Genomic DNA, 15,524 nt, shown 5'->3' with positions numbered 1-15,524 from the left:
AGTGAAGATCTTTAATGACTTGAAACAAACCCCAGAATTATTCACAACACTGTCCATCCACCCACACTTCCTAGTCTAAGTTTGGTGTGATCATCCAGCGCAATTTCTTGAGAACCCACTATGTTCCAAACAGTGTATTTTAAGAGGCAGTGGGTGTGGAGACTTCCTTGAAAAGAATTCTTTTTTTCTTTTTTTTGTGTTGGTAAAAGTTTCTGACCCAGGGGCCCTCTCCGGCAAGTTTGGATCGTAGATATTAAGGCCTCCTCATCTGCCCCGGTGATGTGGTTGAATCTGTAATCGTCTTGTCAGCAGTTTTACTCCCCAGAAAAGAGCTCCTGGCGGGCATTTCGCCAAGGTCATGGCCTCTGAGCCTGAGAGACAATATGTTTTATCTGAACTAACATGAACAACATCTTTTTATTTGAAAATGATCAAAAATGTGTCTGCCACACACTGAGTGCTAAGAAATTATATTTGTCCAATTCAGTCTACTTGAGTATGTGTCGTGTACCTTCTGCATAAAAGTCTTATCTTGTCGGTCAGTCTGCTACTCATTTGTTGGGAGGATTTACCCAGACTACTGACAGCAGAGTTTATTTGTACTGACTTCTGTAAAATCCCAGGTAGCTTGCCCCTTGATGCAATGAATGCCTCATTGGTATTTTGGCCTGAACTTTACTCTCAGTGTCCCCATGGTTAACGGACAGAGGAAGGGGCAGCCTGGTGTCAGGCAAAGAAGAGGTTCTGGAGTCCAGCAGGTCTGAGCTTGTGAGTTTGAACCCTGTTACCTATGTAACCTAGAAGGATCTCAGTGCCTCTTGAATGAGGGTTCCACACAGGAATGAATGTAACACTCCTGGCACCATATCTTGCATGTATTAGATGCTCCGTAAATAATGGTTATGAGTTACGATGGTAAAGTTTGGTTTCATTGTGTAGAGTTCAGCTCTCCTGTGTTGCTAAGGCTATCAGCGGGTGAGGGGGAGCGAGGAAACTGCCAGTCGATGGAGTGTCCTTGAGCCACGTTCTGTGCTTGAAAGGGAAGCTTTGGCTTGGAGCTGTCCTGCGTAACGCCTGAGGAGGGCTTCATTCATCCACTTGGGAGATGAAAGACTGTGAACAGCTGTGCTGAGGATGTCTCAGGGGGCCGCCACCTTGGGAGGGAGCGGGCGGCCCCCCCCAGAGCTCCTCACGGGGACGTGGCGCTGGTGCTAAGGTTTGTGTGCTGGTCCAGCTTCTGACACCCTCTTCCCGCCGTGGTATATGGAGTGGGATTGACAGAAGACAGAGCTCCTGGCCCCTGAGCACCTCTGCGGGGGTTCATTTCAGCCTGATGGCGAGTTGCCAACTCTCCCATCACTTTTCAGGGGAGGAAGTCAACCTAAGGAGATTAGGTGACAGGGTCTCACGACTGGATTGAAGTCCAGGTCTTCTGACCCACAGACCAGGGTCCTTTCTTCAGAAGCAAACCCACACCACACTGCCTCCCCATGTTCAAACAGGTTTCAGCTCACGTGCTCTCAGATTTTAACATCAAAACCCCCCAGTTCTGGTACAGAAGCCAAACAGGGTGGTGGGCTGAAAAGAAAATAGTAACTGTCCACTACCGTGGCCCGAATCAGCAGTCCCTGAGAGAGATGACCAAAGGCGACTTTATTTTTTATTTGTATGTTTTTAAATTGAAGTATAGTTGATTTACAATGTTGTGTTAACTTCTGCTGCCGTACAGCAAACTGATTCAGTTATACATATATATACCTTCTTTTTCATGTTCTTTTCCATTACGGTTTATCACAGGATATCGAATATAGTTCCCTATGCTATACAGTAGGACCTTGTTTTTTATTCATTCTATGTATAATAATTTGCATCTGCTAATCCCAACCTCCCACTCCATCTCCCCGCCACCTTCCCCTCGGCAACAAGTCTGTTCTCTACGTCTGAGTCTATTTCTGTTTCGTAGGTAAGTTCATTTGTGTCATATTTTAGATTCCATATGTAAGTGATATCGTATGGTATTGTCTTTGTCTGACTTACTTCACTTAGTATGATAATCTCTAGTTCTATGTTGCTGCAAATGGCATTATTTTTTTTATGGCTGAGTAGTATTCCATTGTATATATGTACAACATCTTCTTTATCCATTCTGTCGATGGACATTTAGGTTGTTTCCATATCTTGGCTATTGTGAATAGTGCTGCTGTGAACATAGGGGTGCATGTATCTTTTTGAATTATAGTTTTGTCTGCATATATATGCCCAGGAGTGGGATTGCTGGATCATATGGTAGCTCTGTTTGTAGTTTTTTGAGGAACTTTCATACTGTTTTCCACAGTGGCTGCACCAACTTACATTCCCACCAACTGTGTATTAGCGTTCCCTTTTCGCCACACCCTCTCCGGCTTTCGTTACTTGTAGACATTTTAATGATGGCCATTCTGACTGGTGTGAGGTGATATACCTCATCGCAGTTTTGATTTGCATTTCTCTAATAATTAGCGATGTTGAGCATCTTTTCGTGTGCCTGTTGGCCATCTGTATGTCTTTTTTGGAGACATGCCAAAGATGACTTTAGAAGGCTGTATCCCTGAGGACCTTCTTGCTTGGATAAACAAGTTAATAGGATTGGTGATTTCAGCAAGATAAAGGGTGCAGCACGATCGGAAGAAGATCTTGAGTTCCTATAAAAGTTGTGTTGATTTTTAAAATTTTGTTTCGTTTTACACTTAGTTTAAATGGTTCAGGGATAATAAATATGTTCCCTGAGCTGAGAACTGACATCAGCATCCAGAGATTCCTAACCTTTGGTCACAGATTCCTTTGCGAATCAGATGAAACATTTGGATCTTTTGGGATCAACACAAGAGACCACCCTTTTGCATATCATTTCAGGGGATCCACGGGTCCTCCAAGGTCCATCGAGAAGCTTCTGGTTAAGAACCTCAGGTTAATTATTTTCTTTAATTAACTTTTATTGGAGTATAGTTGCTTTACAATGTTGTGTTAGCTTCTACTGCACAGCAAAATGAATCACCCATATGTATACATAACACCCCCTCCCTTCTGGATTTCCCATCCGTTTAGGACAACACAGTGCATTAACTCCACTTAATGCTCTGTGGTGTCCTAAACCGGAGGGAAATCCCAAAGGGAGGGGATGCTATGTGTGTTTCCCTCAGTTGTCTATTTTATACATAGTATCAATAGTGTATATGTGTGTGTTCCCCTCAGTTGTCTATTTTATACATAGTATCAATAGTGTATATGTATCAATCCCAATCTCCCAGTTCCTCCCACCCCACTCCCTCCCCCCTTGGTACCCATACATTTGAAGACCCTTAGGTTAATTCTTCGTGAAACAAGATATTTTCATATAAAATCCATTTAAAAAAACCTCTCTTCTTTCGCGGCTCCTGTTTGATCCTTCTTTTTTGCCTTCCTTTTGATTTTTCTTTTTCTGCCACGTAAGTTAAGCAATGAGGTATTTATTTTGGAAAACAGCCCATCCATTTCAACAAGAATATCCCTCTTCTTTGCCAAGATCTTCTTTTGAGGAGTGGGAGGGTGAGAAGGTAGCTGAGACATGGCTTGTATCAGAAGTTCTCAGACTCCTTTATACTCTTAAAAAGTGTTACAGACTCCAAAGGGCTTCTGTCCATGTGGGTTATATCTATAAATATTTATCACATTAGAAAATGAAACAGAAATGTAAAAAAAAAACTTGTTAATTCATCTTAAAATAGCAGCAATAAACCATTACATGTTCACATAAATAACTTTATTTTTTAAATTTTATTTTCTAAAATTAAAAAAAAAAGCCAGAAGAAGGGCATTGTTTTGTATTTTTGCAAATCTCTACAATTTCTGGCTTATCAGAAGACACTAGAGTCTCATATCTGCTTCTGCATTCACTCTCTTGCGACATGCTGTTTTGGTTGGACTATATGAGAAAAGCCTGGCTTCGAACAGATAGTTGGTAAAGGGAGGACCTTAGGGACCCCCTGAAATTATTTAAGGACCCCTGGTCCTCACTTGGAGAGCTGTTTATTTATGCTAATATAGTCTGGGGAGGCCCAAGCCTTTGAAAATCACATTCTTAGTTTAGTCGGTGAGGAGAGGAGCCTCTGTGTCCCTCAGTGTAAGTCGTGTCCCACAGTAACGTGCCATTGCTGGTTTCCCAGCATAACTGAGGAGGATAAAGGGCTGGGACCAGGAGCTTGGAGGCCTCCCAGCCAGCCTGCTGTGCAGCCCTGGGAGCATCTCCACGGATCCGCAGGGCAGAACTTAGGAAACGCCCACCAGCTTTTCTCTCTGTGTTGGGGCCCAGTGTGCTTTGAACTTCCTGTTGACAGAATATCTAGTTTGGGCCATAAAACAGCCCAATATGTCTTTCTCACTTTCTCTCCTTTTAAAAAGATGAAAGAAAAAACATGTAAGTGAGCTCTGGTTGTCTCCATAAAAGACGTAATAAATGCGGATGGCTGGAAGATGTGGAAGTCAAGCTTTCCAGTTGGGGCTCAGTTGTGACTTCAACTGGAGTTGAGCGTGAGTTGAGCCTGGAAATGACTACACCGTTAAATCAAACTAAAATGTGTTCCATGAGAAACGCTTTTCTTGGTTGGAGAGGAGGGTGGAAGATGAACAGCAGTTAAATTGTTCAACAGTGTTTGTGGGTTTTTTTTGGAAGTGCCTACGCCATGCCAGACACTATTCTTGGTGCCTTGGAATGCATCAAGAAGAGATCCCTGAGCTCAGGAAGTTAGTTGGGGTGAAGTGGAGGTGTGTCTGCAGCAAACAGTCAGCATAACAAGTACATGGCATGCTATGGGGAAAAGAGAGCAAGGCAACGAAGACCAGGCAGCGGGGAATGCGCAGCAATTCCGGATCAGGTGGTTGGGTCGGGCCCCGCCCCTCGGGATGGGCAGACTTGGGTAGGGATTTGGAAGGGAGATGGGAATTGGCCATTGATTTGAAAGGTGGGAGTGTGCCCTGCACCTTTGAGGAAGAACAAAGAGGCCAACGTGGCTGGAGCAGAGTTGGGCAGGGGGAGGGGAGGCGGGGGGGGGGGGGGTGGGGGGGTGGGAAGGGGATGCTGCAGAGAAGCGGCACGGGGATTGGAGGAGGGAAAGAGAAGGCTTCCAGCTGTGGGAAGAGGGACTTTGAGCTGAACCTTGAAGGATCAGTGTTCCTGGAATTCCTGGACGCAAGAAAAGTTGGGAGCATATGCCGGCATGAGTTCTTCAGTTTCACTGGTGGCTGCATGCATCCAAAGGTCCAGTGCTAAGGCTGGACGTTGGTGGAGGGCCTGGATGGACAGCCTTGGGGGCCCTCACCTTGCTCCTGGGAGACTTACCCAGCCATGGCATGCAGGATGGATCGATGGGCGGAAGGTAGTTAGAACAGAGAGTCTGTGGCTGAACCAGGGATGTGGCACTAGGAAAAGAAGAAGAGGGACTAGGGATGTGATATATCCTGAGGTCCTGAGGAGGGGAAGGGTGACGACAGGGTTTGAGACAAGCACATAGAAAAACAGATGAAAGGAGAGAAGATGATTCACGGACTTAGACATAGAGCTGTCCCCAATCTGGAGTTACCTGAGGCAACATTTCAAGCATTTGCCAACTTACTTCTGAGACTCTTCTGGGCAGCAGTAAGAACTTCAGCAGTTGTAATTGAGAGAAATTTTGAGTGACTCCGTTGTAAATCATTAGAGAGGATGGGACTGAGTGCTGGAAACTTTAAAGGGCATGGAGATTTTGCCTGAGGAAGGAAAGAGGAAGGAAATAGAAACAGGGTTTTAGAAACGTCTCAAAGGGAACTGGGACCCATGTAAAGAGGCTAAGAGTGGGAGGTCAAGAGGTACAGTTTACAAACTTCGGAATCAAAAATTCAAAATGGGGGCTTCCCTGGTGGCGCAGTGGTTGAGAGTCCGCCTGCCGATGCGGGGGACGCGGGTTCGTGCCCCGGTCCGGGAGGATCCCACGTGCCGCGGAGCGGCTGGGCCCGTGAGCCATGGCCGCTGAGCCTGCGCGTCCGGAGCCTGTGCTGCGTGGCGGGAGGGGCCGCAGCAGTGAGAGGCCCGCGTACCGCCAAAAAAAAAAAAAAAAAAAAAAAATCAAAATGGCACTGGCTCTTTGTGTAGAGAGAGGAAAGAAAAAAACCTTACAGTGATGGCAAATGGATGCTGCAGTATTTCTGTAAATCAAGAGTGGCAATTATTAGTAGCAGAGCCTAGCAGTTACTTACAGCATAGGAAACATCATTTTCTTAGTTTATTGTGCAGTTTTGCGAATGTGAAAATAATTCAAGGGGATTACATTGGCTCGCACCAGCCTTGGTGGGCCTGTGTATTTTTCCCGTGAGACCTTGTTTTTCCCAAGTTCCTCAGCAACACCCATTCTTTCATGCTAGTGCAGGAAGCTAGTAAGCGAGGTCAGGCAGCGTCTTCTCTCCTTGGGCTGAGATGTAAGTAAGGCTGAGGATGGACATGACAGTAATTAGAGTTAACACTCTTGTGCAGGTACTGTGTGCTGGGCACCATTCTAGAAACTTGTGTTACCTCAATCTCACATCTTACAAAGTGTCTTACAAAGTAAATATTGTTGCTATTCCCATTATACAGGTGAGGAGACTGAGGCATGGATTGGTTCAAAATAACTTGCCCAGACATGACATTTGCTGCATTGAGATTACCACGGGAGGGTATACGAAGAGTATAGTAGAGTGTAGTACTGAGCGTACCAAGGAGAGAATGTTGGAAACCAAAGACAGTGCTTATGTGTGTGCATGTGTGGCGGAGGGGTGTCCTTAGATTTGGGAGATAAGATGAAGATGATAAGCCAGAGGGGGAATGTTTTAGAATTTAATGAGGCAGAAATTGTTCTAATTCAAGGCTTCTGAAGGTCAAAATCTCCTCCCCCAGGGACGTCCCTGGTGGCCCAGTGGTTAAGAATCCATACGTCCACTGCAGGGGGCGCGGGTTCTATCCCTGGTTGGGGAATTAAGATCCCGCGTGCCTCGTGGCATGGCCAAAAAAAAAAAAAAAAAAACTCCTCTCCCCATTGAAATTCTGTGAACTCTTTTCTTCTGTATTTACCTTCTCTCTACAGGTGTATTGAAGCAAAGCTGGATTCAACGGGGAAATTAAACAAAGTGACCAACATACCAGTTTCTAACTGCATTCGACTTGTAACTACAAGTTGCCAATTGACCCTCCTGGTCCCTGACTTGTCCCAGGGCCCTTGAACTTTGTGGCTAATTAGCTCTTCAAAATTGTGTCCACACATCTTTAGCACAGCAAACCTGTCCCTCAGAGTCTTTCTGAATTCCCTGGTGGAAACAACTTGAGCCTTTGCCACAATGTGTCTTTAGCCTATGTTCATGCTGGGTGACCCTCCTCCAGTTTTCAAGGCAGTGAAAACAGGCTTTGAATTTACCTCTTGCTGCCTCCACTTTAGCACCAGAGCTCATTTCAGCATTTGCTGCCTGGCTAAAATGACAAAGAAAACTCTTGCCTGGCAGCTGTCGAATGTTTGGGGCAACAGCTGGCCACTTGTGCATCCAATGGGAAAGTGCATGCATTCATGCTGGGAGACTGCCAGTGGAATGGAAATCGGTGAGTGCTCGAAGAATCTGGCTTGGGAGGACTTGTCCAGGAAGAGCAGGATTGAAGAGCCTCTGTATTCCGTGAATGTTGTTTATAATTGGAAGCCTCTTCTGTGGAGTGGTTCTAACATGGGGAGTTTATTTTGAGCTAGTTTTAGGAAATCTTTGGCTGGATCATGCACCATGTTGGGAGTTACTTCTGTGTCTAGCTAGGGTCTTACCATTTCCCTTGATCTCCTCTGACTTTTGCTTTAAGTTTCAGTATTTGGTTAAATAATCTAGGACTGATCGTATGCTAAGACATCTAACTAGAGAAGAAGGAACATGCCTCGCATTTGCAATAAAGAGTGCTGGGCTTCCGTGGGAATTTTCCCTGGGGTTGATCATCTGGATTTCTTGCCTTTGGAAGAGTGGGGTGGTTGACAGGGGCTTTTTTTTTTTTTTTTTTTTTTTGCGGTACGCGGCCTCTCACTGTTGTGGCCTCTCCCGTTGTGGAGCACAGGCTCCAGACGCACAGGCTCAGCACCCGTGGCTCATGGGCCCAGCCGCTCCGTGGCATGTGGGATCCTCCTGGACCGGGGCACGAACCCGCGTCCCCTGCATCGGCAGGCGGACTCTCAACCACTGCGTCACCAGGGAAGCCCTACAGGGGCTTTTAAGTGTGGGGAGAGTCAGGTTTCTCCTGTGTGAAGTGTCCTTGAGACGGAGGTCGGTAGGAGGAGGAGCCCTTGGGAAAGGTGCACCAGGAATGTTTGCATCACAGTGATGCTGTCTTTCTTCTGAGCTGTTGGAAGCTGTATCACAGTGGTGTGCATCCTGCCATTTGAGAAGGATGGGCCTTTAGGATGCAGCCTTGGAGCGCTCTTTCAGTGTGTGAACCTCGTGCCTCTACATCAGTGTATCTGTCTTTGGTTTGTTCTAGAGATTCTGAGACCTGTTAACTTGTAATTCTCGCGTGGCACTTAGGCATCTGGAGCCCTGCTGTAGATGACTGTCTCCCACACTCAAGGTGTAGGGGGATGTGGAGTCCCGTTGACCATTCAGGTGTGGAGCAATGCCTCTGGCTGGGTGGACATCATTTCCCACAATGCTGGAGCAAGGGTTTCTGGGTATTTGGCACATCCCAAGCTTCATGACCAAATAGAGGCTGGAGCTGGGCAGCCACCGTCCGTTTCTGGACAGGCTGGGTCACATATCAGTGGGAGGATGTGTACCACTTAGCCTGCTTAACCACTGTGGAAAGCAGGTGGAGCTGGCTTGGATCACAGATCCGGGAGCATTCTCCAGTGGCTACGCTCCCAAAGTGTGCCAGCTCCGCTGGGGCCAGCAGGCCTCTCAACCTGGAGTAATCACTTCTTTGCTCGATTTAATGGTCGTCCCAGAGTTGAATACACACAGCCTGGGCCATTGCAGGGTTGCAGTGTCAGTTGGCATGAGCACGTGTTCAAGCCTGACAAAGAGGTGAGTGTCTATCGAGGCCTCAACTCTTAGTTGCAGTAGAGACATCAAGGCATTCTGTAGGAGTTCATGGTTTGTGGGCATGTAGTAGACTGTTAAGAGACACGCCTGTCCAGTGTCTGCCTCTGTTTCCCTCATCTTCTTTTTCATCTTCTCCTTCTCCTTCTGTCCACTTTTGAGTCTGAGCTCTTTGCTGGGAAACTCAAGGCATATAGATGCACAGTCACTCAGTTGTGCTGGGAAAACCTAGAAGGGGCACTGTTGAGAAACAGAAGGGAAGGCATGGAGTTGACTGTTGAGACAGGATCCAGTCAGGTGCTCCCTGCGGCTGAGCCATGGGGCCATCTTGTCCAATGGAAAAGGTCGTTGGAGGCATGGGCTCCAACCTCCAATCTGCCACCTGCCACACTTGTGACTTTCTAAACCTCAGCATCTCCATGCATTCACCAAGGGGATGGTTTGGCGAGGTTCTTTCCTGTTCCAGAGCTCTGGGAATTACAAGATGCCTGGAATTAATTTCTCCTTTTTGTTCTGAAGTCTTTCTCTTATGACCTAGAGAGGATACCTGTGTAGCTGATCTTACAGAGGAGCAGCTCATCTCTTTTCATTTTTGAGGCGAGTTTATAGCTGGTTTTGTCACTTCTTCCAGAGAAGGACTGAGGCATGTAAAAATGAATCCAGATGTTGGTGAGAATCACACAAACTCCGCATCTCCCACCACCCATGGTTATCTTGAATAATCACTGATGGCCAAATTTACTTATTAGATCAAAAGGGATATGTATGGTAAATGTCCTTGCCAGAGAGAAATGTGGGTTGGTAACAGCACTCCCCTGTTTGTATAGAGGACTTTGACCTACTAGATCTGGGTCCTTGATGACCATTGGTGGAGGGTAACAGGCAGGACAGCAGATGGCCAAGTGACAGAACCAGTAGTCACAGGGTCTGCGTCTGAGCCGCATCCATGGTTTCTTTGACACTCTTGAGTCCCTCTACATCCCAGGGACCTAAACTGCATCGCAAATGTTGTTGGTCCTTAGAAACTCGCTTAACCACTTCCTGCTACTATGTCCCTTCTTACCTCCTCCTTGTTTTTTCTTTTCTTTTTTCAAATTTTTTTTTACTGTTCTTTTAAAATTAATTAATTAATTTATTTATTTTTGGCTGTGTTGGGTCTTCATTTCTGTGCGAGGGCTTTCTCTAGTTGCGGCAAGTGGAGGGCCACTCTTCATCGCGGTGCGCGGGCCTCTCACTGTTGCGGCCTCTCTTGTTGTGGAGCACAGGCTCCAGACGTGCAGGCTCAGTAGTTGTGGTTCACGGGCCCAGTTGCTCCACGGCATGTGGGATCTTCCCAGACCAGGGCTCGAACCCGTGTCCCCTGCATTGGCAGGCAGATTCTCAACCACTGTGCCACCAAAGAAGCCCCTCTTTTTTTTTTTTAAATAAACTTTTTATTTTAGAACAGCTTTAGAATTACATAAACATTGCAAAGATAGTAGAAAGGGTTCCCATATACCACACACCCAGTTAACCTTGAGCTCTTGGCCGAGGTGGTATTTGCCAGGTTTTTCCACTGTCAAATTTCTACCCTTTGCACACTGTACTCCTTGTTGTGTGTTTTTGTGTTTTTTGAAGGTGTACAATGTGATGATTTAATATATGTATATAGTGTGAAATGATTACCAAAATCAAATTAATTAACATATCCATCACTCACATAATTACCCCTTCCTCCCTCCCTCCCTCCCTTCCTTCCTTTATCTCTCTCTCTCTTTCTTTCTTTTGTGGTGAGAACACTTACGATCTACTTTCCTAGCAAATTTCAAGGATACAACATGGTATCATTAACTAGAGTCATCAGGCTATATATCAGATCCGCAGAACTTGTTATAATAACTAAAAGTTTGTAACCTTCACCAACGTCTCCCCATTTCTCCGGGCCCTCACCCTCTGGCAACCACCATTCTACCCTCTGGTTCTGTGAGTTTTACATTTTTACGTTCCACATAGAAGTCAATCATACAGTATTTGTCTTTCTGTGTCTCCTTTGCTTGTTTTCCTGTCTGGCTATGCCCATTTTAAGTTACTCACTTAGGACCTATTCATGACGCACGTGAACTCTGAGGGCCCTAATTTAGAATTGACCAGGTGAGATGTGCGGAGACATGGGCACAGCACCTGTCTGGGCCTCGTGCAGGGTGATATTAGTATGTGGCTTGTCTCGTTCTGCCTACCCTGCCACTGCCTCTCATCAAAGATTTGAACGCAAAGCATTGATTTATATGGCAATCGGAATAGCCCGTTAGTTTTTACATTTTCAAGCCATAATTAACTATTTATGAGACTAAAGGCTTAACAAGTGGTTAAGTCCCCAAACCACGTATTACTTTGCTATCTCTTCCTATGTCAGACTTACATTCCGATTCTCTCCCTTTGAGAAAAACCAGTCTAATTTCTTATCCATGAGACTGTCGAGCTGTGCTGTCCAGTACTGCTGTCATTTTCCTCCCTTGATGACTACCATTATTCAATCATTGTTTATGGAAATGCCTTTAGCACTTCAGAGCAATTAAGATTCTGATTTAAGAACAGATCTTCCTGTCCCGGAAATGTTCAACACGCAAGCAGGCGCAGTGCTTTGGAAGTTCCAAACGTTTTTAAACTGGGAATTGATACCCGCCACCTCCTGGCAGTGCCCCAAGCTGTTCCTTGGCCCAGGGGCGGTGAGTAGCTTGCTTCGGGCTCCTAGCATCCCAGCTTTGAAAGGGCAAGGTAATTGGAGAGCCTGCATGGGAGCTGTGAGCCCCACAGACTTTTTTAGCTCAATGTGAGAAGTGAGAAGCTGCTTGTTTTCAAGAAGCAAAGCTGATTGGAGCCCGAGGACTCTTCCCTGCTCCTGGGCTGTGGGTCCTTGCTGGGTGAGTGGGTGAGGTAGCACACTAGTTTCCTTTTTAGTCACCAGATTATAGAATAGACCCCTAACTAGGCCCTTCGTTAAAAAAAAAAAAAAAAAAAGTTATCAGTAAAGACTTCGTTATCCCTTGGAACCCCGTACTTCTGGAATAACTCATCAGTCAGCAGAATACCCTAGAGCTCCAGGCAGGCTGACGAGGGTGAGGGTGCAGAGCTCTCTCAGCAGGGCAGTGGGAGCATCTCAGTAGCTGATTTGCCAATTACCTGAAAGTCAGATAATTGATAAGTTTTCTGAAATCTTGCTTGCTTTCTGAAAAATGTTTCTTGAACATTCCAAATTGTTGGCATTCATACCGGGGCAGCTTCATGGTTTTCCTGAGCTGCTCTGTGGGCACGTTGGGTTTGTGCGGGTCAGGGGGGTGAGGAGTAATTGGTCCAGGAGAGGCTGGGAGCAGTGATGCCCTGTGGGTTGCCTGCAGCTACACAGCCCCTGGCTGGACCGACAGAAGCCCCTGGGTTACTTCCCTGCATGATGCATGTCTTCTTTTTTCTCCCTTTCGGCTCCCAAGGATGTTAATGCGGGCGAGGGTAGCGAGTTTGCCGACAGTGGGATCGAAGGGGCCACCACCGACACGGACCTCCTGTCCAGGCGATCCAATGCCACCAACTCCAGCTACTCACCCCCCACCGGCCGCGCCTTTGTGGGCAGCGACAGCGGCAGCAGCTCCACCGGGGACGCAGCCCGCCAGGGGGTGTACGAGAATTTCCGACGGGAGCTGGAGATGAGCACCACCAACAGTGAGAGCCTGGAGGAGGCCGGCTCGGCGCACAGCGACGAGCAGAGCAGCGGTACCCTGAGCTCCCCGGGCCAGTCCGATATCCTGCTCACGGCCGCTCAGGGCACGGTGCGTAAGGCCGGAGCCCTGGCAGTCAAGAACTTCCTGGTGCACAAGAAGAACAAGAAGGTGGAGTCGGCCACCCGGAGGAAGTGGAAGCACTACTGGGTGTCCTTGAAAGGTGAGAGAGGGAGCATCCTTCCTGCAGTGCTGGGTACATCCTGTGCTCCATGGTGCACCTGTGCAAATGATGTTTTTCAGTTACATGGAACTTCTATTTCATGCTAATTTCAAAACTTATTTTGTGGTGGTAAGAATACTTAACGTGAGATCTACCTTCTTAGCATAATTTTGGGTGTACGTTACGGTATTGTTGACTAAGGCACGCAGTCGCACAGCACACCTAGAACATAATCATCTTATCTAGCTGAAACTTTGTCCCTTGATGAGTCACTCCCCATTTTCCTTCTCCACCAATGTTTTATTTTCTTTACTGTTTCACAGTTAAGCTATTGGAGCCTCTCGTCTAGTTTTCTCATATATACAGCTGGTTCTCCTGACAGTTTGAAAGGCTTGAGTTCTAAAAGAATATTTTTTTGGAATCATTCCAAAACAAGTGCCTCCGGAAGTGACGTTTTGGAGGGAAAAATCACTGGTTTGAAGCTTATGAAATTGTCATTTGGGGGGTAAAAACTGATGGAATATTGCTAATTTCATGGGGCTCAACCCAGTGCTTAATGGAATGTCTGAGCCATCTATGTTTGTGAAAAAGTCACTGTTTTATGGTCAGACTTTGAATATTTGAGTGTGTGTGTGTATATATAGAGATATATATCTGTATCATGTATATATATCTATATACAATGGTATATCTGTATACCATCGTCTTTCTTTTCATTAGTAAGCATAATACATTTATGTCTTGCTATTCATTATCGCTTTACACACACTTTAGAAGTATGTATATGTATTTTTGCACATCTGCATATATCTTGGTAGTGTAGAAATTGTAACACATTTGTGAGCTCTGTGTCTTAAAAAGAAAAACACTTCTCAAGACCGCTTAGAATCTTTGACACAAGATGGATTTGAAGCAGGGTTAGTACATGGCAGGATAGGTTAGACAGGTTAAGAAGCATGAAGGATGGGTCCAGGAGGAAGAAGCCTGGGCTCAGCTGGTGTGGTGCACCCATGACTCCATCTGACCCTGGATTTCACCAACTGTGGCTGGTGCAGAACAGCCAATCCTAGAGGCATGGAACAGCCTAGAGCTCTGTGCAGTGGTGTAAACCCCCCAGGGACATGCAGGGTTTGGGTGGGCCCCATTACTAATGCTGCCAGCTGTTGCTTCAGTACCTGGTGAAACAGAAAGGGAGCATGTTAATTAGACTGTAGGTCTTGCTGCATGTCACTGAGACCCACAATGACAGTGCCTCAAGCAAGACAGAACTTTATTTTCCTTCCACCTAGCAGAGGTGGAGCGTCTGAGAGTGATGGGCTGACTCTTTGCTGTTAAGTCATCCAGAAGCCAGAATTCCTTTTGTCGTTGCTTAACTGTCCCTAGAGCATTGTGTTAGTCTGAAAGATTAGGATAGCTCACCAGCGGGTCCAGGTTCCAGCGGAAAAATGGGGGAAGTGGAGGGTGTATCCCTCTGCACTGAGGGTACAACCTGGAAATTGCCTGCATCTCTTCTGCTTCCATCGCATTGGCCAGAAATGAGTCCAGCCTAGCTGCAAGGGAGGCAGGGATGGGCCCAGCTGAGCACTGGGGTTTCTATTACTGCAGAAGAAAGGGGGTTGTGTGTTTTAGGGAACAACCAACTGTCCCATAGAGGAGTCTTTCCTCTTGACAGCCAGTGTAGGGTAGCTTCCCCTACTGCCAAGAGCCTGTGTGTCTAATGTTGCTGCATGTTTAGGGTGGGATGCTGTCTTTCTCTTCATGTCTAGCTTTTAAGACTTGCTGGGTTATTTCATCTTGTTGCTCCACTTCCAAGGATGTCTCAGGAAGAGTCAGGTTCTTTCTCATGTCCTTTTCTCATTTGAAAAGTCTACCTTAGTGGTTTCAAAGTTTGAATAGATGTGGAGTTCTGGAAACCATAGTATCTTCTGTGGAAAAATCACAGGAATTACTGATATTAAGCTTTAAATTTTATTTTCTATACTAAATCAGATACCATAATATAGTCTATATAAAGTGTATATGAAATTTTGAACACACATGTGAAATAAGAATATTGAATTTGAGCAAATTCTATCAAGTGTATATGAAATTTTGAACACACATGTGAAATAAGAATATTGAATTTGAGCAAATTCAATCAGTTTACACATACGCACAGCACACTTTGCTTTTAGTTTTCCATCGTGAATTGGGAAACGTGTATTTGATGTCATGGTCCTGCTTGTGAAACACAGATGTCCATTCTGTGGGAGCATTTTGGAGAACTGCTACTGTTTTTTTTCACACGGGACCTGCCTTGGCTTAATTTAGAGGCACTACAGGGTCATGTCTGAGGGGCCCTGCTCTCTGCTCCTCCCCTAAATGTCCACACCACTGGACGCTGCAACCTCTGTTCCCTTTAGCAGCCCATCTTATTGTTCATTTTGTTAACTAATGCTGAGTTGTTAACAACATGATTAGAAGACCACCTGCAGTCACGGTCACCTGAGATGCTTCCTGGGGTGTATCCATACCTGCTGAATCTCACAGTT

At 46.0% G+C, this 15,524-nt stretch overlaps 1 protein-coding gene across 8 annotated transcripts in view; it reads left to right on the top strand.

The window, feature by feature from the left end:
- Nucleotides 1–15,524, top strand: part of TIAM1 (TIAM Rac1 associated GEF 1) — a 400,681-nt gene that overhangs the window by 268,102 nt on the left and 117,055 nt on the right. For all 8 annotated transcript variants that reach the window (XM_079923442.1, XM_079923436.1, XM_079923437.1 and 5 more), the window contains one exon: nt 12,546–12,993. In XM_079923442.1, the coding sequence (XP_079779568.1) occupies nt 12,546–12,993 (448 nt within the window). The remainder of the gene's footprint in view (nt 1–12,545; nt 12,994–15,524) is intronic.

Source organism: Stenella coeruleoalba, assembly GCF_951394435.1.
Source record: "Stenella coeruleoalba genome assembly, chromosome: 5".
NCBI classification, from domain to species: Eukaryota; Metazoa; Chordata; class Mammalia; order Artiodactyla; family Delphinidae; genus Stenella; species Stenella coeruleoalba.
The sequence above is the reverse complement of the archived record's forward strand: the minus strand, read 5'-3'. Positions and strand labels throughout refer to the sequence as shown.